Source organism: Elgaria multicarinata, chromosome 4 (assembly GCF_023053635.1).
Source record: "Elgaria multicarinata webbii isolate HBS135686 ecotype San Diego chromosome 4, rElgMul1.1.pri, whole genome shotgun sequence".
In the NCBI taxonomy this organism is placed as follows: domain Eukaryota; kingdom Metazoa; phylum Chordata; class Lepidosauria; order Squamata; family Anguidae; genus Elgaria; species Elgaria multicarinata.
Window position 1 is genome coordinate 82932186 of NC_086174.1, and position 26013 is coordinate 82958198.

The window sequence follows — 26013 nt, forward strand, 5'->3', positions numbered from 1 at the left end:
AATGTATGAATGCTAGATTGTTGTGTGGCTCCACCTTGATGTGACTGAAAAAAATTACATTTCTCAGTAGTTATTACAGGAGACATTTTTAAAAAATAATTCTTAACAGGGTAGGAAAAAGGAAATCCAGTTGCCCAAGCCCTTTGAATCTCTTTTTCCAAAAGCAAAAGAGAATGAGGGTTTCTTCAGGTATATGTGCCACACGGTCCAATCCTTTGTCTCTCTATTAACATGTAAATAAGTGAACAGAACAGCATGCTTACAATCCTCACTAGTGTCACCACAGTGTAAGTAATCAACTTTATGCATATTACCAGAGCTGGACTGAACCATATATTAAAAAAATTCTTCACTCAACAATTTTTCTCCACACCACTAGAGATTACCAGGCATCATTACACACCAGTTTTCGTGCTTGTAGCCTTACAGATTAGACACACCATCTGTGACCTGCTCTATTGTAAAATGGATGTTTTCAGTATACAGAATTCTGCCTCCAGTACCTAATTCTGCACTTGCACAGGACACTCAATGTGTAAGAATGTAAGAGCCATGTTGGATCAGACCAAGGGTCGATCTTGTCCACCATTCTTATCACAGTAGCCAACCAGCTGCCCACCAAAAAGTGGCAAGCAGGACATGAATTCAACAACATCCTCCCACCCATGTTCCCCAACAACTGGTATGGAGATCACTGATTAGGAAAGACAAACAAGTTGCATGAAAAATGAGCCAAACACAAGTTCTCCAACAATTTTTTTGAGTGTTGCAGATACAAAGCAGGTGCAATTCTAAATGTTAAAAAATCTGAACAAAATATAAAAAGTGCAATACTTAGAAAGAAAACAGACAAGAACAATGCAAACTAATCCCTAATGACCTTGCTTCACATTTTTTTCTATGGCACATGCTAAAAATCACAAGAGAAAGATCCTTTTAGCTCTGGCAGAACTATTTTGCTTGGCTTTTCCTTTATGCTTGCCTATATCCCTATTGTTCCTGTTCAACAGATCTACAAATTCCCCCCCAAAAATTTAGCAGCAGGATTGATATATTCCCCCTTATTTGTATTTACTTTTAATTTCCTTCTTCTGGACTAAAGCACTATAATGCAACATAAAATAATTATTACATAGATGTTGAACTTGATTTTTGGTTCCCCCCCTTATTTTAATAACTTCATACTAAATATGCTGGTGGAAGTATTCATTAAACATTTTTCAATCATGCAAAAATAAAAAAACAGCATTGATCTCCAGCAATACTTCTTATATGATTAATTAGACTCAAAGTCCATACCAAAGTTTTTCAGTTAAACTGCAGTGCAAAATTAAAGAGTTAACAGTCTCCATTAACTAACTGTAGCTCACTCGTTTTTAATTGTGTAAACAACTTGTTAAGAAAATGGTAAAATTCATTAAGTTGAATAGACAAATTCATGAAGTACACACTTTGTGACTCCTTAGAAAAGCATAATATTTCCATAATTTCAATTATTTTAACTTAGTTAATGGTTTTCCAATCAAATTAAGGATGGCTAGTTGTGGGAAAAATTAGAGCCATCAGCATGGTAAATGTTAAGTACCTATGCCGTTTTAAAAATACCTTGCTACAAATCTTAATCACTTCCCAGAAGTGTTCAATTGCCTTGGCTCTTGGAGAATATCAGCATTTCACCCATTCTGATTTCTTCTCCTTGGAGAGTTCTTCCTTCTGCATCTTTGTGCTTTGAATAAAACATGAGCTGCAGTACAGAGGCCTGTCCTGTAGTCACTTCTCCATCAGAGTTCATTGTGAGAGCTCTTGTCAGCAGCCTTGAACATTAGGATCGAGTTGAAGATTTTTAGGGCTGGTCCCAGTTTAATGCTCATTATTTTCACTATATCTGCTTGGGTCATTAGCAGGAAAGCTTCACCGTCAATTTGCTTAAAATGAAAAACGCAACAAAAAATCCCATTGTTAATAACTCTGAGCATTTTATACAAATTCTAAACTATATAATAATAACTTACGATGGGCCCAAACTACAAGCTAGAACAGTTTGCATCTTAAAAAATTCAGGTTAAGTTCCAGAAGCATAATATCAAAGTTGTTCTTGTCACACCTATCTTTTCAGAGTCATCATAGGTGGAATGACTAAGTGCCAATTCCCAGTTATATGGATTTTGTTTTAACATGGCTACTTGGAAGTTAGATTCAGCCCACTCTTAAATTTCCTAAGAGACAGTAAAAAGAATTTGACAAAGCTAAAATGCCAATTCACAGAATGTGTTGAATAGTTAAGAGTTTGTGTTCATAATAGGCTCCTCTTCCTAGTGAATTCCCACACACAATCTAAAGCTGTGGATCATTTGGAACTGCCATCCACTGTAATTCTGAGGTGTTAGGAAGTGCAGAAACTCTGGTCTATACACAGAATAAGTTTCAGCCTCTTAAATGCTCTTTCTATACTGACTTGTGCCATAGTAGCATCAAGACAAACACAGTAACCTGGTTCACATGGAACCAACCAACCATAAGACTGTGTGCAAGTGAGTGCAGAGCCTCCTGCCTGCTCGACGTTTTCGCTTCATATCCAAGGCCAGATCTACACCAAGCAGGATAGGACACTTTGAAAACATTTTGAAAACTGTATATAGAGCATGTCCTGGGCCCCAACAGTTGTCACTACCATTATAACCATTATAAACCATTTTAAAGCAGTAGTATAGATCCTGCCTGATTTAACAAACAATCCAGGAACCTGGCACTCTGGCTTGTTGAAAAGAAACAACCCAGAGTTTTAACCTAGTAACAAACCATGAATTAAAATTCTGAGTTGTTTTACCCTCATTCGAACATCATAGCAAACAATCCAGGAATAGGCTGTTCCTGGGTTGTTTGTTAAACTGAATGCAAAGTGGGAGCAGCAAACAGGTGGGAGGCAGTGCACTCCCTTGCATGGGGCCCTGAGAACCCATGGGTTGATGTTACATGCAAACCAAGTCAACATTAGCTCAGCTCTCACTTTTTTCATCTCATGCAAGCAGTAAAGAATGTTTTCAGTTTATTTAATCCTTCATAAAATAATCCAAGGGGACGTTAACATTATTTTGAGTCAAGTCTTGGCCAAGAGCCCTTGGTTCTAGGAATAACTCCACTCTTTGAACCATTACACTATTTGAAGAGTGGCTCCAGTTCATAACTTATTTATTTATTACATTTCTATCCCACCTTTCATCCATCATGGAACTCAAAGTGGCTACATGTGCTTCCCAGGTGGTCTCCCCTCCAAGCACTGACCAGACCAATACCTACATACCTTCAGCAAGGTGGCTGCCTCAGGTGCCTTTGGACTATGCCCTGAGACCTGAAATCTGAACTTGCCAGACATTTTTGACTGAAGCAAAAATCAACCTTATACTCCATAATTTAGAATAAAAGACTTTAGAAATTCCCAATTAGACCATGCTTTAGTTAGAGGAATGCTAGCTTTTTCTATACCATAATTTGAATACAGAATTCCTCTAACTAATAATAAGCATTGTCAAATCTGAAGCAACATTCCCTTTTTTTGGTCATAATTTGAAAATAGCATTTTGTATCTCAGGTCAAGATAAATGAAGTACACTCTATCTTCTCTTTTCCAATGGCTCCTTTTAAAACGTATTGCCTCCATCTGTTTCCAGGACTGGTACATAGGGGTTCTTTATCCTATAACGTTTAAAAGAAGATTCCTCAGCATGTGGTCATTGAGCCACTTCTTTGCCAGTCAGTGTCGACAATAGTCAGCTAGACTCAGTATAAGGCAGCTTCCCATGATGTTTGTTTGCAGGGTTGGAGAAAGGGCAATCCAGTTCCACTTCAATTTCAAGGTGACCAAAATTCAATCGTGTCTCACTGAAAATGAAGGGTAATTGACTTTGGTGGAAACCCATGCTAGGTGAATGTCTTGAAGAATAAACCTAAGACCAAGATTTATTTTAATGCAAAAAAATTCTATTGAGCATTGCAGTATCTTCTGTATGCCAAAGATAACCATGAGAGTACCTTCATCCATGAAAATATTGAGTCTTGATCATCAAACATTTGTTTGGTTATACTCACTTCATCTTTGAACATCTTGCCATGTTCCTCGCAGCCTGGCAAACTCCGTATGAACTCCGAGACCTGCCAGCCAATTTTAACAATATTTAATACAAAAGCATGACAACTTTATTAAGCAAATCCAGTGATCCATCTAGCTCAGTTATTCTAGCTCAGAATGGTATGAAGCAGATAAATAAATGGTTATCTACAACAGAAGATGGCAATAGTATTGTACCTTGAAATGAGCAAGCTCTCTAAAGCTCTACTTGGATTGACATGTTTATTCCAGCTCAATTCAAGGTAATGGGATTCTCCTCCACTGCATTCTATTCCAACTTAATATTTCAAACTGTCTCTAAAGGCAAACGCACACACAGAGAACTTTAATGAGCTCCTAAAGTTATTTTCTGAGCCTGGCTCAGGAGAACTTCACTGTATTTGTAACATATATTACAATACTCGATTTGTAATACATAATTTACAAAAACAGACAAGATAATGTGCTTTTTAAACAGCATTCAGCCTTTTTTTTATTTCACTTGTGTCTCTGTCTAGTTGAGTTTGATTATAGTTTTTATCAATTTACTTCTCCTGGCACTGAAGTCAGACCTACTGGTTTGCAGTCTGCAGAATCAGTTAAATGGTAAGTAAAATCAGTTAAATGGTAACTAAAATGTAAGTTTTCCATTGATGGAAGAGAAGCCACGATCACACATGCATTTGTGGCTTCAGTGCTATACTGTATTGCCCCTGTCAGCCATGGCATACCATTTAAAACAATTCCCAACCCCTGTTTAGGGATTCCCTTATGCATAGGCTAAATGCATGGAGTGGGGCGGCAGATTGTGCTTTCTTTCCGCAGCATGTTGAATAAGATTTCTGAAAATAGATCACCAGGAAAGCAATCACATGGACTGCCTATGCATGCACACCTTTCCAGACATTCTGCTGAAGAATGTTAATAGGGCCTTTAAGACCCCTATCAGTGGGAGGGGGAGAAGCGCAATTTCCCCAAGGCTGAGGAAATTGTGTATTTTCCCCCCACTGCAGTAATGGCAGACGCCATTACCAGAACGGGAGGAAAAGGACAAAGAGCACGCACAGGTCAGAGTGGAAGTGAGTTCCGCCCGGACCTGCACCCTCTTTTTCCTGCAAGTGCAATAGGGTGAAAATCCTCCCAGCGTGTCCATCGGGGCCCAGGAGAGCCAGGCACAGGGGTATCTGCTGTCTGCACAGGTCCTGGCAAATTTTCACCCTATCGCTAGGCTTGAGTCACCGGCTCCTCTGCCCAGGAAAAAGGGTTTGTCTTCGAAGCAAATTACCTCTAAGTGGAGAGAGTAAACCCGATAAAGACAGTAAAGTTTCTGTTAGGCTATACATAAAGCTAAAACAGATATTATTTATTATTACTCTACCTTTCTGTTTGAAGAACACTCTTAAACAGACACAACAAAATAACATAAAAGCAGACAATACTAAATTAATAAAAAATCTATCACCACTATATATGCAATGAACAAGACTATCACCACTATATATTTGTGCTCCAGACTATTGAAGCTATATCCAAAAAAGGCAGATTATCATGTGAAGTCTAGTTTAGTTTACTTCAGCAAAAATTGTAACACCCACCTCATCGGTGCTCCACTTGGAAACTTTACTAGCGGGGATTCCAGCCACAGTAGGAAGGAGCTTACTCTGCTGTTCCCACCGTAATGGAAAGCCTGGAATCGTCAGCTTGGAAGACAAGCCCAAAATGACTGGATGAGCATGCGAACTTCTGTTATTAGATTCTTTGGTGTCTGCAAACAAAATACAAACCAGTATTAAAGCTCATGCTGAATTAATGGTGACTTATAAAGCCAATATATTTTCAATTTAATTTATAGTTACCAAAAAGTATTCTGACAAAAACAGGGAAGAGGGAAGTCTGTAATAACTCCAAATCTCTTCTGTACAAGATACAAAATTACATTTCCCCCAGAATTAGCTATTCTATCTGTTTGTTTGCTTATTTATGGGGGGGGGGAAATAAATGTACAGAATTCTATTGTTCTTATGCACGCATGTTGTTGTTGTTTTTCTGTCTGCAATTTGCAATGTGCCTATAGCTGTGGTTTTTGCAGTTTTTCAACTCCAAGCTGTGAAACTGAATTCCTTACCATCAACTCTAGTGTGCCATTCCCCCCTCCCCACAAAAACTGGTTAAAATCCCTCTGTCAGTACCATTACCGCCCACGATTGCTCGTCCCCTATTCCCCTGCAACTGGGCCTGAGCACCTTCTTGCAGTTCACAACTATTCACCAAGCAAGCCATCCTCCGTACACATCATTGCTTGACCTTTAAAATCCTTTTAAATAATCATAACAATCATAATAATTTATTTCTTACCCGCCTCTCCCTCTGGATCGAGGCGGGGAACAACATCAAATACAAAAATACTATAAAATACAGAAAAATGATTAAAAGTATATAAAACTAATACATAAAATAACAGCCAGACATCTTAAAATTCGACTGGGTAGGCCCGCTGGAAGAGATCAGTCTTTATAGGGTTTTTTTTTTTTTAATTCAGAAAGACTGTTAAGTTGGCGAATCTCTCCCAGCAGGCCTTTCCAGTCTGGGAGCAGCAGAAGAGAAGGACCTCTGGGTAATGGTTGTCAGCCTAGTTTTCGCTGACTGAAGTAAATTCTTCCCAGAGGACCTGAGTGTGCAGGGCGGATTGTACGGGAGAAGGCGATCCTGCAGGTAACCTGGACCCAAACCATGTAGGGCTTTAAAGGTAATAGCCAACACTTTATACTTCACCCAGAAACTAATTGGCAGCCAGTGAAGGGATTTTCAAGTTGGTGTAATATGGGCACCCCTAGGTGTACTGGTGACCAATCTGGCTGCCATATTTTGAACTAATTGAAGTTTCCGGACTAGAGGCTGCCCTCCCCCTATTTTTCCAGACTAAACAACTCTCTTCTGTATATAATGTTATTTATTTCTAGTATATTTATATCCTGACTTTCTTCCATCATGGAGCTCAAAGCAGCATACATAGGCTTCCTGTGTACTGACCGATGTTCCCAGGTGCTAACCAGACTCCTAGTTTCAGCAAGGTAGCTGCATCATGTGCCCTCAGACCATGCCCAAGGACCAATATAATAGAGAAAAATCCTATGATTGTAGTACAACGTGGCTCAGAGTTCCAATAGCTCCATACATGTCAGTTTAAAGGATTTATTAGTGGCATTTAAAAAAAAACCCTGTACATTGCCAAAGGTAAGATGAAGTAACTACCTTTGGTTTCATTTAGAGATGACTCTTCACTTTCCATCTTCCTTCCTTCACACCCATCTTTCTTAGCAAGTTCCTTGAATGTTTGGCATCCCCTACAGAATACAAGGCTTTCACCTTTAATTAAAACACTGAATCTTCAAGTTGATAATAAGCTGGTTCGCACAATCACAGAGGGTTAAACAAGCCACCATGGCTTGTTTAATCCTTGGTCTATGCTGGCATGCAATTTGCCTAATTACTCCCCCTGGTATGTCTTGTCATGTCATCCAATCTTGGTTGACATAGCTTATTGGAGAGGGAAACAACAGTCAAATAACCCATAGCCTGTTGTTGGCTTGTTTAACCCTTGGTGATTGTGTGAACCAGGACAATGAGTACATCAAACCTTTCTTGTCTGCTATCAGTCCCATGATTCCCTGACAATACTTTCACTGCTTCCTAAAGAGCCCCATATAAATGCCCACAGCAAGACAAAGCTGTAAAACAACAAGCTGAAAGGAAAACAACTCCATCGGGAACTCTGTGTCCTTCACATTAACTACGGAAATGTACTGAGAGAGATGGAAATAGCCCCTTCCATCTCAATGACAGGACAACCAGCCTTACTGCAGTTGGTGTCAAACTATGATAACAAGGCTCTTCATCAATCTCACTTGAAGAACAAACTCAACAAAACCATGCACCACTTGGACATTATTAATTTCAGAAATATCTTCTTCAAATCACTATCTTTCAATCCTGTTCCATCCTGTATTCCTTCCTGTTACTGAGAAGCTACCAGAAAGGATGTGCACTATAAGGAACTGAAGTCAGATCCAAAATACATCTGACCAAAGACCTGGCACTCCACTAATTATATCGTAGCACCCTAAATGGGATAGCCTAAAGTGGCTTATGTAATGGAGGGGGAAATCTGCAGGAAGATCGTCCAAAAAGCAAAGGGTTGAACCTGTTTTAAAAGGAGCATCTCTAAGCCAACCTGGCACCCTCAAGACATGTCAGACTACAAATTCCAGCATGCTGGGAATTGTTGTCCAACACATCTGGAGGTCACCAGGTAGGGGAAGGTTGCCCTAAGGCAGCAAGCCTATGCTCACTTACATGGGAGTAAACCCCACTAAACTCTGTAGGACTTACTTCCAACTAAACATGCATAGGATTAGGCTGTACATCTGAGAGAATGACATTATTTGTTAAAAGCCAGAGAAATGCATTCATGTGCCTGGATAGTCAGTGTTGTTAAGAGTGTCTGGAAACTTAGCTTTAAACCCCCACTCAGGAACCTGAGGTCAGGTCACTCTCTCTTAGCCTATTTTACAGGATTGTTGTGAGCCTAAAACAGAGGGAGGGTGTGATATACATTGCCTTAGGTCCTTGAAGGAAGGGAAGGACTAAAATAATAAATAATGCTTCTGCTAGAGTGCACAGAAGTGCATCACCTAGATTTTTAAGTGATAGTTATTGCACAAGCACATATGCCACTTGTGAAGCGTGGAAATAGAAACATATGTTTTATCACATGAACTACTTGTTACTTATCAGTTTCCATCATTTCAACACTGTTTTATCAGTATATTTGACAGTAGATGCTTTATAACCTAAAACAGTTATGTAAAACTTATTAGATATATTTTCCTTTGCACCTGCTATTAAGAAAAGAAGAAAAACACAAGATTTATAGGAGGGGGCAAACTTTCAAAACAATTCTATGTTTTAACAAATAATACAGAAATATTTAATCATGGTTTAATTGCTGGATTGCTCTATGTTGAAACACAGAATGACAGTGTTCTAATATCAGTAGTAGCTTGAGCATGTAGGTACATTTTAAAGAAAGTAACAGGAATGGAAGCCAGGTTTATGAGTATTTACTGAGTGCAAATCCAATTGTCACATAGCAACATGCTGCTATTTTAACACAGAAATGGAGAAAAATATATCCTGGAACATGAAGCAATGAAGACAGCAAGAGAAAATAACTAACAAGGCCTGGACAAAACATAACACAGTTTTTAAAAATTGGAACCATCAATAATCTTTGACTCCATTTTATCTGTGGAAATGTGCTGCCACATCCACCGTCATTATTTAATTCATTGCTACTCAGAATGTAGTGAAGGAATTAACTCACCATGTTAATTTATTATGAAGGTGATGTAAAACTGAACAGCAATTCATGCACACTCCCTAGTGGCATGGGATCACGCTACAGGGAAGCAGCACACATGCTCCTGAGCATGCGTGTGAAGGTGACCAAAATGTAGGCTGTGAAAAGCCCCAGCCCTAACTACTGAAGACAAGGAGATATAATCCTGCAAAAATTAGTCACAACTAAAACCCATTGAAACCAATGGAATGGGCTTTAATGTCAGATTGTGTTGGGAATTTGAAAAATTACTGTGGGGGGCTGGCTAGTCAAAACACAAGTCATTCACCCAAGTAACTGAGTAGAAGCAGAGGAACTCCAAAACCAATCCACAGATTTGAACCCACGGAAACCATCTGAAGGGGGCAGGGAGTGGAAAGCACTGTGGGTGTCTTGAAGGTTGGGGACACCTGTGCTGGACTGTGTTAAGTCTTGATGTATTTTTGGAATACACAGCATAATTACAATTTTTAAAAAAAGGCAGAAACACATCACATAGGTATGTTGATGAAAGTAGTCTGGAGGTAAAGAGGTAGGTGCAATAGAGAAAATTATATTAAAAGCACTGTGCCCATGGAAAACAAACAGAAAATAAAGCTTATCCAGGGGAAGAATAAAAGTGATCAAGAAACTGTAACTTTATAATGAAGTATGAAAATTAAATTAAGAGTTTGCTGTAATAGCTCTTGCCATTGATACACACAAGTCCATTAATAATCAGGGCTGTTTCTAGTTATTTTGTTCTCCTTTGTAGGGAGATGCTAATAATGAAAAATAAGCTTTTAGACATTACAGTTATAGGGAAATAATTTGATTTAGGTTTCAAGAGATGAAATTGCTCCTTAATTAAATAAGAAACTTCAATAATCCAAGCACAATTGTGAAATATCAGCTGCATGTAATTAACTTTCCCAGACAGTGTGTTGTTATCATCGCTTAATAATAGGGGTGTTAAGAATGTGTTACATTTAGGGAATCCCACTGTATTGTGGCAAGACAATATCCACCAAAACAAGGTTCTTGGCAGATATTTCCTCTCCTCATTTGATGGCATAGCGCACCACTATTTTCTTTTTCTTTTCTTTTTTTAAATAAAAACAGTTTTTAAAAATTAAAACCAGAAAAAAAGGTAGAGGCATTTCTATGGATAAAAGCAATACTACAGAACACTTCTCTTAAAAAGGAAATTAAAACTCATGTATCTCTAAATACTGAAAATGAGAGCTCCATGAAAAGAGGACTACGTTAATCTGATTTATATGTGTGAGAAGCTTTGGCCATTGTGTCTTTTGGTATATGTTGGAATTAGGTTACTGCAATAGGTGAATCATGACTTTCAATACTTGTCGGTAGTATTTCTGGAAATCGACATTGTGGTTGTTGTAAGGTCTGTGCCAATTCCATAAAATATTTCAGGAATGGACAAATATAATGAACCTGTTCATAAGCTTTTCCTTGGTTCATAAAAAGTTTGTGACTACAGTAGTTAGTTTCTTTTAACTGTGGTACAACAAGATATGCATTCACATAATTTGTTATACAATGGCATGACCACTAAACAAATTCAAATACAAATTAATGAACAGCTGTATTGTATTAGAAGGAAGTTATCACTTGCTAAACACATTCAGAAATGTAATCCTGAAGACAAAGATGTTAAATTCTGATAGTTATACTGATTACACAGTAAGCTGAATAGAAAATAGAAAGAAATAAGGGAGCAAACACATGGTAACATTTCTGGAAATCACTCAGGTGGGCAGTATAAACTTTGTACCAGCTCTATAAAAACGATCTGTATAAGCTTTACGAAAGGCACAGCATATGTTGCATAGGTTAGATTTGGTTCAATAGTTTGATTATTGTCATTCACTCCTGCTAATCATGGGCTTACTTCCAATATAATGTTAAAAAAATAATAATCAAAAACATGTCACACATTAATACATTCTTATTGTAATGCTTTACAGGGTTGGTGTCAGTTGCAACATTCTAGTTTCTATAGCAACCACACACAAGGCAGCAATGTGGCTTGTAACCTGACTAACTACCTTCAATTCCCTTTGTTCAACAGAAGTACTCAACTATTGACAAGTGAACTGTTCCCAGGCAAGTGTATCTTGACTTCACAAAATTCAGCATTAAACAAGACACGAGTCAGAGGCTTGTGCTCACATTTGAACAGTTTTTAACTCGTGCCCTGATTATTAGTGCCAGAGATGCCCTTGTGAAGTTTGATCATGTTGATCACTTGGATGGGGGCGGGTAGAGTGGGGGGAGAGGTGAAGGGTTTCCTTTCTACTAAACCACAGATCAGTGTTATCAGGGCAGGAAAAGCACATGCTTGACCTGGTGTTCAAGAACCACCCTCAGGAAAATGCCATTTTTCTGTCCAAAAGAAAAGATCTGCAAGTGGCAGCCAGCTTCTATGCATGGACCCTATCCACCTTACAGAATCATATTCACCAAGCTAGGGCCTTAACTACATACCATATTAATGACGTTATTAGTAATCACATTACTTTTGTGTTTTATCGAAACCACTGTGGGGGGGGTGCATTTGGTATTAAGACTGCAGCACATGGAAGAGGGAGGTTAAACCTTCCATCTCCATGAAATCCCCCACCTCCACAAAGCAATTAGCATAAAAAAGGGTACTTTCCCTCTAAATCGGGGGGGGGGGGGACATTTCACAGAGCGAGGCGGGCAGGTATGGTTCTATTTAAACATCGTTTATTTAGGTACTTATTTGCCAAACACAGGCAAGCATTTCTAATCCCCAAACTTCTGGTAATGTCCCCATCACTTAGATATGCAGAACTGACCAAAACCATCCTCATTTGTAAGCACTACAACACATTTGCATGAATCCTCCAGGAATTTAGCTAAGGGATTAACAGAGTGCATCATTTATGTGATACTGTATATTTAACAATTAAGAAGCCTGAACAAAAGAGGGAAGCAATTACTAGCACCAGGATTATGAGGATTAGAGCCAGAGTACTCCTTAGTTTAAACATATCTGAAAGATACCTGTAGTTCTTTTCTTTGACATCACACATTAGCGGCTTTTTGCAAAGAAGTTTCACATCTGTGTCTTCCTGCTTTGATGAATGAAGGTGAACTGAAGATTTTAGGCCAGTGTGACTGGGGCTTGAACATTTTCTATTACTGTTTAAAAATGAAAGAACAAGCTTTCAAAAGCCTGCATTTAGGTAAAAACTAATCCCTGAACTGAAGAGTTAATATCAAACAGAACTCCAAAGAACAAGAAAATAAGGTGTATAATGTTTCCAGCTTGCTATTAACATCATTTTACAATTGAAGCTGATACCTTTTTAGAAAATACTACTCCACACAATTAGCATAAATCTGGCAATATCTTTTTGGAATTTATTATCTCTAGACTCAAGATGCTGACCAGTAGCTATATTTCTTTTTTCAATTAGAGCAAAATCAGACCCCTGGTGAGCATATACATAATTTCAATACTATTTCTAACAACACAGGATAGTTTGGATCCTTCCTTTTTGGTTCATAACTGGAAGAAGCTTCCATTCACAGAAGTAGAGCTGTGGTCAAAGAAGGTTTTTTCCCTAAGCAGAAAGGAAAAACTCTTCTGTGACTGCAGCTTGTTGTGTCATGTGAATCCAGTGGAGGTGGATTGTGCAGGGGATAAAACAACCCACACATAACCCTAAAAGAAACCCCCACACGCCAGGTTTGGATGATATGACAAGCTGCAGTTGTGTCTTGAATATTACAAATTGCCACCTGCATGCATTGCAGCCCACCAGGGCTTACATAAATAAGCCACGGCGGGTTGTTTGATCATCTGAACTGGGCCAATATCTTCAGGAGGCCAGTATCTTCAGTTTCAACGAGGAATTTAGAGAAAGAAAGACTATTGTGGCCTAATTGTGTAAACTGTTGCCAAATAACTATATAAGAGTGAAATGTTTTTTTCAGAGATATGTTTCTGATCATTACGCAAAATAAGGTATTACATTTATGAAATCTTATTATGATTTATTGCTGGCTCTGTATTATTAATGTTATACAATCTACACATACAAATTATATAAATTATATAAATGTTCTATCTGTACAATGCTAATTTATACAATTATTTAGTTGGATTTCTAGTCCACCTCTGAAATACAATGGCAAAAAATAAATCATAGAATCATAGAATCATAGAATAGCAGAGTTGGAAGGGGCCTACAAGGCCATCGAGTCCAACCCCCTGCTATTCTTGCTTAAGCCCAGTCTACACATAATAATGGTGCTTTGCTATCTAGCATCAGAAGCCAACCCAGGCAGAAACAGCATGGGGGTTGCTCAACTGGAAATAGTAAACTCTTACCAGATATATGGTGACCATATGAAAAGGAGGACAGGGCTCCTGTATCTTTAACAGTTGTGTAGAAAAGGGAATTTCAGCAGATGTCATTTGAATGCATTCAGCACCTGGTGAAATCTTCTCTTCCTCACAACAGTTAAAGCTGCAGTAGCTATACCAGAGCGACCAGATACAAAACAGGGCAGGACTTCTGCAGCTTTAACGAAGAGGGAATTTCACCAGGTGCTGCATGCATATAAATGACACCAGCTGAAATTCTCTTTTCTACACAACTGTTAAAGATACAGGAGCCCTGACCTCCTTTTCATATGGACACCCTATGTAAAGCTCTGCTCACATTGTATCAACAAACATTTAGAACCTGCACATTTATAACTGTACAACTTTCAAACACATTTAATTGTTGTGCTTCCCCAATCAAGGGAACTTGGTAACTGAACTTCTGTTAAGAAGTTGGGGATCTGTAATACAAAAATCTGAGCACCATCCCCAAATTAAAACTCCCTGGTTCTTTGAAGAAACCACAACAGTTAAGTAGGGTATATGTGACCTCAATGATTGAAACAGAAAATCTCTGAAATGAAAATATGATTGCTACTGGGTTCTATAGGAAGCCAAGCATTAGAGACTAAATGTAAATGTAAGATGCTTACAACTATTCCAAAAAATCTAGTTAAAGGAATCCTCCTTGTATACAACAAAATATTTGAAGATATCTGTTTTCTCCGCTGTCTGGTGTACACGTTAATAATATATGTGGCTAGCTTTTCATGCAAAACTAATTTTCAATAATTTAATTTCCCCTCCAGCATTCCCCCACCCCCAAAATTACATTTTAAAACCCATTCCTCAGGCTTCAGCAGCTTTGCTTGAGGGAAGATTGTTGGTTAACACAAAAAAGGGTAATTATATTTTTAGAACTAAAGCATTCCAAACAATGGATTATATTAAAAAAATCAAGCATGTAGACAATCAGAATCAGTTCCATCAAGGGATTACATTTATATCGGTCAGGATTCAAAGAACTATGCAACTTATTCCATCACCCAGGAGAGCTTTGGATCTCTTTGGCCTTAGCTAGACCAGGCTTTATCATGGGGTGAACCTCGGGATCATCCCTGTGCGTCCACATGACACACAGGGGATCCTGGGATCAGGGAGGGATCATCCCTCTCTTGCCCATGGATAGAGCCCTCCACTTTGGGCCTGCTTTTTCCACGGTCTTGGGCTGAGCCTGAGACCGCGGAACGTGTGGCCCATTGCCATGGTTTGACCCAACTCCACACGAGGGAACTGCGCATGGGGCACAGCGCTCCTCAGGAGCGCTGTGCCCATCTGGGGTAGGGTGAGTGGAGAGGAGAAATTAAGTTAAATTTTAAAAAAGGACCTACCTTAAACGCATGAGCATTCGTGCACTGCTTCTCCTTTTAAAAAAAATGGTGGGCGTGACGCCTGTCTTCCTGAGGTCGTCACGCCTCACGTGTAAAAGGAAGAGGAATCTTGTGTTAATCACTACATGAGATCTTCCCTCCTCCATCCTGGATTATCAGGTAGGTCTACCTAAGACCTATCTCTCAAATAGCAATTCCCCCATACTACATATGGGAAACCTTTTGACCTGTAGGGAAAGTCAAAATCATTTTCTGATATAGCATGGGCATAAGCTGCTCAAAGTAGGGGGAAATTCCACTGGACATGTCCGTACGGCCTTTGGTGAATAAACCTAAAGTAGCTCTCTGGATTGGTAGCTCCAAATGATTCGACAAAGCTTGCAAATAAGCATACTCAGTAGGACAGAATGATGGACTGCACTTTCAAAGGAAAACACACATTTAAAAATCAATAAATCACAGGCTCACGAGTTACCAAAATACCCGTAATCAACAGTACGCAGAATAAACATCTCTTCTGAGCCTTGAAGGCACAATGAGCTGTATAATAAAGTACAGCTATAATTCTATTAGTTCATAATTACTTGATTACAGGAGAGACTGATCTTTCATTTACTTCTGGCTTTCTGTTCCAATGCGTAGGTGGATTATTCAGAGGCATCTCTCCACTTAAACGGTCTGAAAGGATATGCTCTTTGTTCAGATTTATCTCAGAATATGGGCAGCTGACAACGCTGAAAAATTGAAAAAGATAAGAGATTACACACTGAAAATACTTCCTAGTTGACCCAAACACCCAATGGATTACAACTTGCCTGAAGGTTGACTGAATTCATTATAAAATACAAGTAAAAACGCCTTGAGGTATTCCTACTTTAGAACAGTACCATCTAAATCGGAGTGCACAACACTTAATATTTCTTATCATGGAAACTTACTGATGTGGAAAATTAATTTGTGGTAGAAATTATTGTTATAAGAATTAAATTTAGTTCCAGTGCTAGGAGAACTATATTCTTTGTTTAGTGGCATAAATAACTAATGCCAAACTTCACATTTAACCCTCAGGGCTTTTTTCCTGATGATCATAAATGAATGGAATTCCTACTACCAACTATAAATAATGCTCTGAAAGCACACTATGAATGATAGTTGACTTTTTGTTTGTCTTTTGGGTGAGGTGAACAAGTAGATATAGCAGCAACCCATTTCAATTTGATATCCCCCCTTGGTTTACAATCTGCCAAGAGAAATGCATTTAGCAGAACTCCTGTATTTTATAGGGTTTTGCTGCTCCCATCTATTTACAATAGGAAGGAAAAGTAATTATAATCATCAGTGCAAGAACCACAGCACAATGGGCATTATCCCACTAATGTGGGCAACCTGCAATTCAGAAGAACATAATAGCCATGCTGGATCAGACCAAGGATTTATCTAGATTAGCATTTTGTTCATACAGTGGCCAACCAGCTGTTGACCTGGAACCCACAAGCAGGACACAAGTGCAACAGCACCCTCCCACCGTGTTTCTCAGCACCCTCCCACCCTGTTTCTTACTGCCTCCTATACTGCAGACAACACATAGCTATCAGAACTAGTAGCCATTGATAATCTTTTCCTCCGGGTATTTTTTTAACTGCCTTTTAAAACCATCCGAATTAGTGATCATCACTAAATCTTGTGGTAGTGAATTCTATAGTTTAACTATCACTGAGTGAAGAAGTACTTTCATTTATCTGTCCTAAATCTCCCACCATTCCACTTCATGGGATGACCCCAGGTTCTATTTCCCTGTCCATATTCTCCACACCATGCATAATTTTATATACCTCTATCATGTCTCCCCTTGTTTTTCCAAGCAAAACAATCCCAGCTGTTGTAACCTTCCCTCATAGAGATGTTCCAGCCCCTTGATCATTTTTGTTGCCCCTTTCTGCACTTTTTCCAGTTATACAATACTTTAAAAAATACAAAAAAAACACCTTATGTACACAGTATTCCAAGTATGGTCACACCATAGATTTGTATAAAGGCAGTATGATATTGGCAATTTTATTCTCAATTCCTTTTCTAATTATCCCTAACATTGAATTTGCTGTTTTATAGCAGTTGCATACTGGGATGACATTTTCATTGAGCTGTCCATCACAACTCCAAAGTATCTTTCTTATCTGTTCACTGATAGTCCTTCAGTTTAGGTTATTTGGAGTAGCCTACTATCTTTCCCCCCTCCCAATGTATCCAACATTGTCATTCTGCTGACAGAAGCAGTGGAACTGGAAGGGGGCAATTCCCCCCATGCCCCCTCAAAATCTACTAGAAATTCCACAGGAGCAGATTTTGGAACCCTGCGAAGGACTGGTGGGGGAGGAAAGAAGGAGAAAGTTCCATCATGCCAGCAGATGTCTGCTGGCGTGACACTGGATTTAACCCATGTTATGCAGGAGATCTCTAATCCTTTCTCTCAAGTAATCCAGGCTGCCATGTCTTTTCTGCAACATTTTCAAGTGTTAAGGTATAATTGGCATCCAAAGATTCTGCTCCTCATGGTCTGAATTTTTTTATTCCAATCATTGTCCAAACTGGAGGGGAAGAGTTGTGGCTATTGGCGTAGTTATTCTAAAGTAATAAGCAGTTTAAAAGGGACTGAGTAAAACTTTAGACTCTGGATTCAAAGTCCAAAAGCAATTTTTGCTAAACTGAGCTACTTCAGCTTTGCTGGTAGAGGACTGTCTTTTACAGGACATCTTATTGGTGCAGAGTTGGGTGACTTCAGAGCTCCTTGCTAGAAACAGACATTTCCTTAAGTAGGCAATACCTTACATTAAAAAGTGTGGGGGTGGGGAGAATTAAAGAAGTTACATTTCTGAACATAAGAAAAGTTATAAAATGAAAGTAACTTAATTAGGAACTGAAATTGGCATCAAACTTCATGCACTTCCCAGGTGCCATGCAATTTGTTTAAAATTACTCTCTCAAATTTTGACAGTAACATAGATAAATTACTATCAATACAGTGCACAAAATGAAGATTGTACTTCTTCTGCCAGACTCAACAAAAGTATATTAAAGAGATTCTCTTTTTCTTGTCAATAAGCAGAAACACCTGCTGTGAAACAGAATTACTCTTTTCTTTTCATTTAATCTATTTTTTCCAAGAAGGCCTCTGTATAATAAAAGAAAAAGAACTTCACACATTGTACCTGCTGTTTCTTTTTCCAAGACTGCAGCTATCTTTCCACATACCATTCACATTTATCACTCATTTTGACATGATTGCTTTTAATATCACTAATACCTCCTTGAGAGCAGTAACCCAAATAATGTGCAGCAATCTGCATAGCTACCCTGAAATGGCAGGCAAAGAAAACATTTTTCTTCCGGCAATGTGCAAGAGCAATACCAGTCTATTTTATACAATCTTTAGCTTGTTCTGCTGGGTAATTCAGAACACCAGGCCTTTTAAGATTTTGACCAAGAAGCTGTACATTCAAAGAAGCCTTTTGTGATATTTAACTCCCTTCATCTATATCCTTTTCATTCAATCGTTTCGTCCTGGGTAAAATCCCATCCTTATAGGTGCTTTCCAAATAAGATATTTCATCATTTCAATGAGCTTCTTGGTGGCAAAGAGTTCAACATTTCAATATTAGAAGTTGTAATATTAGAAAGTGTCTTATAATAGAAGAGATATTACTGAAATTGACAATTTTCCTTGCCAGAGTTGTTGATTTATATTAGTACTGAAGCACATGTACTTCTAATAGTTCCGGACTTCTCATCTATAGCCCTTTTCTGTCTCTTTTGTCTTATTATTATTATTATTATTATTATTATTATTATTATTTATTTATTTATTTATAAAGCACCATCAATGTACATGGTGCTGTACAGAGTAAAACAGTAAATAGCAAGGCCCTGCCGCATAGGCTTACAATCTAATAAAATCATAGTAAAACAATAAGGAGGGGAAGAGAATGCCAACAGGCACAGGGTAGGGTAAGCAGGCACAGGGTCTTCTTCATACTGACTTGCCCATCCCCCCTTCTTTCTTTGTTATTAGTTTCTTAGTAGTAGTTACAAAAAGATGTGAGTTAAGGTGGGTAAGATGGAATGCTGTTTTGATTAGTTTTTCTTTTTATAGAAGCCAGGATCCAAAGATCTTCTTTGGATGTATCTGAGGATTTTTGACACTTTCCCCCCTTTCCTTTTACACCACAAACTGCTTTTCACATTACTTGCTATTTTCAAAAGGAGTCTCTCATTTGGCATGGATTTGTGCTTTTTGAGATGTCCAAGGCCAAATCCCCCTTTGACACACTGAATGAGTTGCATGATTTTTTGCATTAGAGCCACTGTAGTATCCAATTAACTCCTCCCACCAACAGGACAGCTTCCATCAGAGGATTGGGGGGGGATCCTTCCTTCCCCTTGCAGACCTCTATGTACTTTCAAAATCTGCTCAGGAAGGTTACAGGATTACCTGACACAGATTTTGATGTGGAGGTTGCAGAGAGGATGAGAGGAGGGGAAAGTCCTGTTGATAAACAGAAGTCTGTTCACGCAGTGTTGGATTTCTCCCAAAAACAAAAAGCAATAATATTGTAAATAAAAGAATTAAAAGGGAAGAAAGCAGTTTCCTTTCCACAGCTTTGTCAGAAAATAAAGAAACTACAATATAATATGGATATTGAACTCTGGACATTTAGCTCCTTAGAAATTGATGGTAGTTCTTGTATTGAACAATACTGGAGCCATAGCTACAATTACTACACCTCTTCTTTATTGGATTGCTTTACTTTAAAACAAGCAGAAATCTGAGTTCCAAAGTAGTACAGGGACAATAATTTATTACCAATAATAAATAAAGCATTACAGGGGAATGATATTTTATTCAAACACATATGAACTAAAACATACACAGAAACATTTCTTTAAATCAGACACAGACCAGCTAATCTTCATGGATATTAGCCAGAAGGGTTTCTTATAAATGAAGCTTTTTTTTCTTAAGCCAATAAATTAATCTATGCTTTTGAACAAATACACACCCACACTTATTTAATTAATAGATTACATTTCTATCCTGCCTTTCTTCCAAGGAGATCCACTTAACTAAATGATCAATTTAATAAAGTTCATTTGATCACTTAATCCAAGTCTAATAATACAATTTGCATTTCCAAGCTTCCTAGGTATTGATTTTGGAAGAAGAAAGGAAACGGGCATATCAGCCCCTTTATATCATATATGCTCAATGTTGTTAATGAAAATGGAAACCCTAATCCTTAAAGTAAGCAAGCAAATAAATAAATAAAAAGATAACTAAACAATGGAATACAACCTTTATTGTGGGATGAACTGTGGAATTACTCATCAGTTTTAAGATACACTTGCTGTTTTCAGTTTTGGGGAGGGAAACTTTGTAAATTAATACTTTATATTTACTGTGCTTAAAACAGGATTGTTGCTATAATGGACATAATGAAACTATTTCAGAAAGATGTTGAAAGATTTCACATTGTGTGTGCTTTTCTCAGAGTGGAAAAAAAATCCTCTGGTTTCCATTTCTAAAATTCATTACATAAATAAAGTAGAGTAAGAAAGCATTTCCACATGAGCAATGCAGGCTGGTTGGAAACTTCAAACCATGATTTAGAAAGGTAAAACTAGGCTTGCATGCTCCTCTCTCTATTCTTGTAAACCAATTCCCTCCTCCATTTCCATGCTGCTGTAACCATAGTTTTCCTTGACACCTGAACTGAGCAACTAAAGTTAGCACTAACCACCAAACCATAATTTGGAATAGTTTTGAAAACCACAGCTTGGAGGTTGGGACTAACCATAGTTGCCCAATTTGAATGTCATGACAAACTATCAGCAACTTGGATATTGAAGGGGGAATTGGCACACGAGGGCGAGGAGGAAGAGAAGGGAGTCTATGAGAATAGTGCAACACTCCCCCAAACCATCAAAGTCTGTGTTTTAAATCAGTCAGTAAATCCTCTCAAGCCACACAGCCTTGAGGTCTCAGTATAACAAGTCAACTATAAATAATAATAAAATTATCGTGTTATACCCTACATTGGAATGTGACGCAGGAACACAATGGGATATATGTCTATCAAATTAGTACATATATCTGAAAAAATAATTCACTTGACATTTTTAAAAAAAGGGATTTTGAAGGCTTTCATGCTTTAATTTTAAATAAGTACTAGGAAGTCTAAGAGCATAATAAAGCTCACAGTGCAATACAAAACAACAGAAACACTGCATTTGTGGAATCAATGAGAAAAATAAGATATTGAGGGCCTTGCTAGACCAGGGGTTAGCGCGGTGCGAGGCCCGTGCTCATCCCTGTGCGTCCAGATGACGCACAGGGGATCCTGGCCTCAGCCAGGCCTTGAGCCGCCCTGGCACTGCACTAACGGGAACCGCTTGTAGCGCAGTTCTTCCCGTAGTCCTGGCCTCAGGTCAGGCTGAGGCCAGGACCGCGGGCGTGTAGCCAGGTCCGCCACTTTTCCCAGCTACTGGATTTACTCCCGAGTAGCTGGGAAATGCGGCGGACGGGCCACAGTGCTCCACGGGAGCACTGCGGCCATCAGGGCTACGGTGGGGACATGGGGGGGGGGGTGGGAAACGGAGACCGGGGAGATCGGGGGGAATCACAGCCCAGGGGACATCGGGGGAATTGCGGGCAGGGGGGACATCGGACGAGGGATCAGAGATTGTGAGCGGGGTGGGTGGGCGGGAGGGGCCGGGGCGGGCGGGGGATCGGAGATCGCGGATGTGGGCCGGGGGAAGGAAAACGGGGCCGGGGGGGGCGGGCGGGGGAAGGATAATTTAAAAAACAGCAACCCCTACTTACCTTTCCTGCATCCTGCCACTTTAAAAATTTTAAAAAATGGCGGCCGCGACAGCTCTCCTCCAGAGCTCATCGCGTCTCGCGTCTTGCTCCTCTCCCCCAGATTCTCACTTAAGTCTAACAAGGCCCTGAGTCACACAGTAACTAAAGTTTCCAAGAGAAAACAGAACAATATAGGTGTATATGAGGAGATATTCTCTTAGGACAGTATTGTATCATGTGCACCAATACCCCAACAACAACAACATGAATATTCACAATTTTTTATTTTTGGGCGGAGACGACGACAAACAAGATTGTGGTGACAGTATAGTATAACATGCAGCATCCAGCGCTTCTGGAAAAAGAAAAAGTAGGGTTCATGACAACTATGGGATAGTCCCTTTACTGTTCTTCTTCCTAGCGCTTCTGAGCTTTATAAAAGTTATACACAAATTTTCATACTATTCTGCAACTATGAGAGTGGGAAACAATAAAAAAATATTTTTAAGGGTTATGTTTTTCATTCAAGGTTCATTCAGGTGATGGGCCCTGGCAGCTGCCCAAGGATGCTAGATGTTGACATCAGTTCTGCCTTTAGCTACTTTCTCTGAAGTGATCCAACTTTCACCACCACATAAATATCACAGAACATGGGTGCTTTTAAGTGGAGGTCTCAGAACACTAACACCTTGAGTGCCATTTTTTTTTTTTTTGGTAGAAAGGCAGGGTATAAATCAAATAAATAAATAGCACTCTTTTTTTCTGATAAGAAAAATAAGATGGAAGAAATAGTTGGAAAACACAGGAGGCCTGAAAAAGGAAGATGATGTTGTTTGGATACCCTGTCAATGCAGAAGTGTGTTTGTATAAGAAGAGCCTCGCCTGGAAGCAGCCATTTTATGTTGTCTTTACAGGTATATCATGCTGGCAGTGCAGACAAACTTTATGGTCTGAGTTGAGCATTTTCATGTTAAGAGCACAATCCCATAACGTCTACTCAGAATTAAGTCCTATTGAATGGTGCTTAACCCCTGGCAAGTACATACAGGATTGCAACCTAAAGTGATTAATTTAGGTAGTCTATAAGAAAAGCAGCATATAAGAAAATATGCTATTCAAAAGTCAGCAGTTAACCAATTAAAAATAGCAACATGAAATTCCTATCAATTTTAATTGTTCTACCACAAAAAAAGACATTGCAAATGGATTGTGCTTCCTGTTTTATTCATATACTGTCTTAATATTTCAGCACTTGTACTTGCTACAGTCCACTTCTGGTAAGCACAACCAATGTTATTTAATTACTTTTGCCTTTTGACCTTTGCTTGTGAAAAAAACACAGTACAGAATAGTAGTGGAATGGGTCACTAAGGATGGTTATAGTTTCATCATAGGGATTTGTAAATTACAAAAAAGTTGGAAAGTCCACTTTGTATGATATCCCATATGTAATTTCTCGCATAAAAACACAAGATACTGAGAAATTCATTTGTATGCAAGTCCAAACACCTTTCTTCCACTCCAGGACCCTGAAGCCCTTATTAAAATTTCCATTTTAAAAGATGCCCACTTTAACCCTGTCATAATTAATCACCAAAGGTTTTCATCCAGCTGAAGCAATACGCTATCAGAAAATGACCAATCTACCTGCTCTCAGACATTTACTCTGACAACATAAATGCACCTTGTCATGAAAATTTTCAAAAGCATAGCTAAGTGCAGTTTCAGCTAACTGAGATGAAAGAACCAACGGACTGAAGACTGTCATGGATAATTATACCCATTTTACATTGTCCCTGTTAATTCAAGTAGAAAGTAGTGGCACAATTTGGAAGACCCAGCTTTGCAAACTTTTTGGCTCCTGATATGTGTTGTTGTTTTGGTGTGGTGGGAATCTCCCCCCACCCCAGAGTGCTATTTAAATTATTGTTTTTAAACACAGCTGAAATTGAACTCCAACTGAATTCTAAATCTGTAATGGCTGAAAGTACAAGTAAATTAAATAAAAAAGAAATGCACTGGAAAATAACTTTGCATTGTTTTAATTAAAAGCATAAGAAGAATCGTGCTCAACCAGACCTCCAGTCCAGCATTGTATTCCACAGTGACCAACCAGATACCTCTAGAGATCCTGCAAGCAGGACATGTGCATAATAGTAGCTTCTTTCTTGTGTCCCCCAGCAACTGGTACTCACATATTGTCATAAATGCAGCCTATGTATGTACTGATTCATATATTGATATTTTTCCTTCTTTGCATATACCTCAGTAAAATCTTTATAGTCAGAATGCATAAAGAGACAAGAACGAACTAAATTAGTCTAGCAAATAAATCAACCAAAATTACTAATTTACAAAATCTGAAGGCAATTCAGTGTCTGACCAATTGGAAACATGTTTTGTTTTCTATGGGCAAGTTGGTAATTAGTATGTGTCATGTCGGCACAAAAATCAGTAAGTTTTTTGGGGGGAGAAGGGAGCAAACAGTTATATAGGCTAAACTATATCCCTACACAGAACCCATAGTTTGTTGGATTAAAACTGTGGGTTGTTTGTTCCAGTGTTCTGGGTTCGTATTTCACCAGAAACAACCCAGGAATGGCGCATTTCTGTGCTGTTGCTGAAAGTGGCTGCAAAGCAGTGAGCATGCAGGAAGCAGCACACTAGCTTGGTCCAGGGCAGCCTCCCACTAAGGGCTTTGCTAGACCTGCCGGGTTATCCCGGCAGGGAGGCGGGGCCGAGGCGTGCTAACGTTAGCGCGCCTCGCCCAGGGTTCCAGACGTCGGACGCGCAGGGACGTCGGATCCCTGCGGCGTCCGCCATTTTTTGTTTTGTTTTTAAAGGGGCCGGGTGCGGCCCAAAGACGGCGGACTGGTAAGTCCTTTTTTTGTGTGTGTTTTACCGGGGGGGGGGGGAAGGATGGCAGGGTGGGTGGCAAGGGGGGGGCGGGTGAGATCGCGCCGCTCGCCTGCTTGCTCGGGCAGCGGCGGCGCGCGGTGCGAACTCACCTGCCCCCCCTTGCCATCCACCCTGCCATCCTTCCCCCTCCCCTCTCTTTCCCCTCCCAGGCCGATGGGCACAGCGCTCGTATGAGCGCTGTGCCAGGTTCACGGCTACTTGCGAGTAAGCGAGTAGCCGCAAAAAGCCTCGGAAGTCACTACACTTCCCCCAGCCCCGGCCTGAGCTGGGGAAAAGGTGCGCCATAAGCGAATTCGCTTATGGCGCGTAAGACCAGGCCTCAGCGCGGCCTGCCGCCGGATTCCCCTGTGCGTCATGTGGACGCACAGGAGGGAAACCGGGTCTGAAGGCGTGCTAAGGCCTCGTCTAGGAAGGCCCTAATTCATGGGTTAAACAATTCATGAATTGGTGTTACATGCAAAAAGATCACTGTCGTTTCAGCACCAGTCTTACAGATGATTGAACAGAAAATCTTAGACACACTCATATATACAAAGCTGAAACAGTACTGCTGTGTTCATCAACAACACAAATGGGTAAACACAGGAACCTTTGATGGAGAGCTAGTTAGAAAATAAAATACACCATCTAGATGTATATCATGCAACTGAGTTTTAAAACTAAACATATCAATGAAGTAGCAAATAGTTGACATTTGTTTCAAAATGCCCACCATGGCAATCTAAATAAGTAGATACTTGGTTGTTTTCTTCCTCTTAGTCCATATCTCTTTTCACAAAGAGCAATGACGTTCAGGCAGCATTCTAATTCAGTATCTGTGCTTAGCTATTGAAGTAACAATGAATGAGAACACATACCTGTGATGGCCCATATGCCTGGCTCTTTTTATGTGTCCAACTCCTTTGCATCCTGCTGTAGGACATCCCCCTTGTTCTAGAGCTTCTACTAACTCCAAGGGACCTATACACATATTGTGAGAGGTAA

At 39.4% G+C, this 26013-nt stretch overlaps 1 protein-coding gene across 1 annotated transcript in view; it reads right to left on the bottom strand.

Annotated features, from left to right (window-relative positions):
- Positions 1 to 1431: 1431 nt before the first annotated feature.
- The window catches only part of L3MBTL3 (L3MBTL histone methyl-lysine binding protein 3), a 66553-nt gene continuing 41971 nt past the window's right edge, over positions 1432 to 26013 (bottom strand). Inside the window, exons 15-21 of the mRNA XM_063125718.1 lie at positions 25887 to 25989; positions 15842 to 15991; positions 12537 to 12674; positions 7358 to 7449; positions 5701 to 5870; positions 4087 to 4149; positions 1432 to 1925 (exon numbers count right to left, since the gene is read on the bottom strand). Of these exons, the coding sequence (XP_062981788.1) occupies positions 1782 to 1925; positions 4087 to 4149; positions 5701 to 5870; positions 7358 to 7449; positions 12537 to 12674; positions 15842 to 15991; positions 25887 to 25989 (860 nt within the window). The 3' untranslated portion in view covers positions 1432 to 1781. The remainder of the gene's footprint in view (positions 1926 to 4086; positions 4150 to 5700; positions 5871 to 7357; positions 7450 to 12536; positions 12675 to 15841; positions 15992 to 25886; positions 25990 to 26013) is intronic.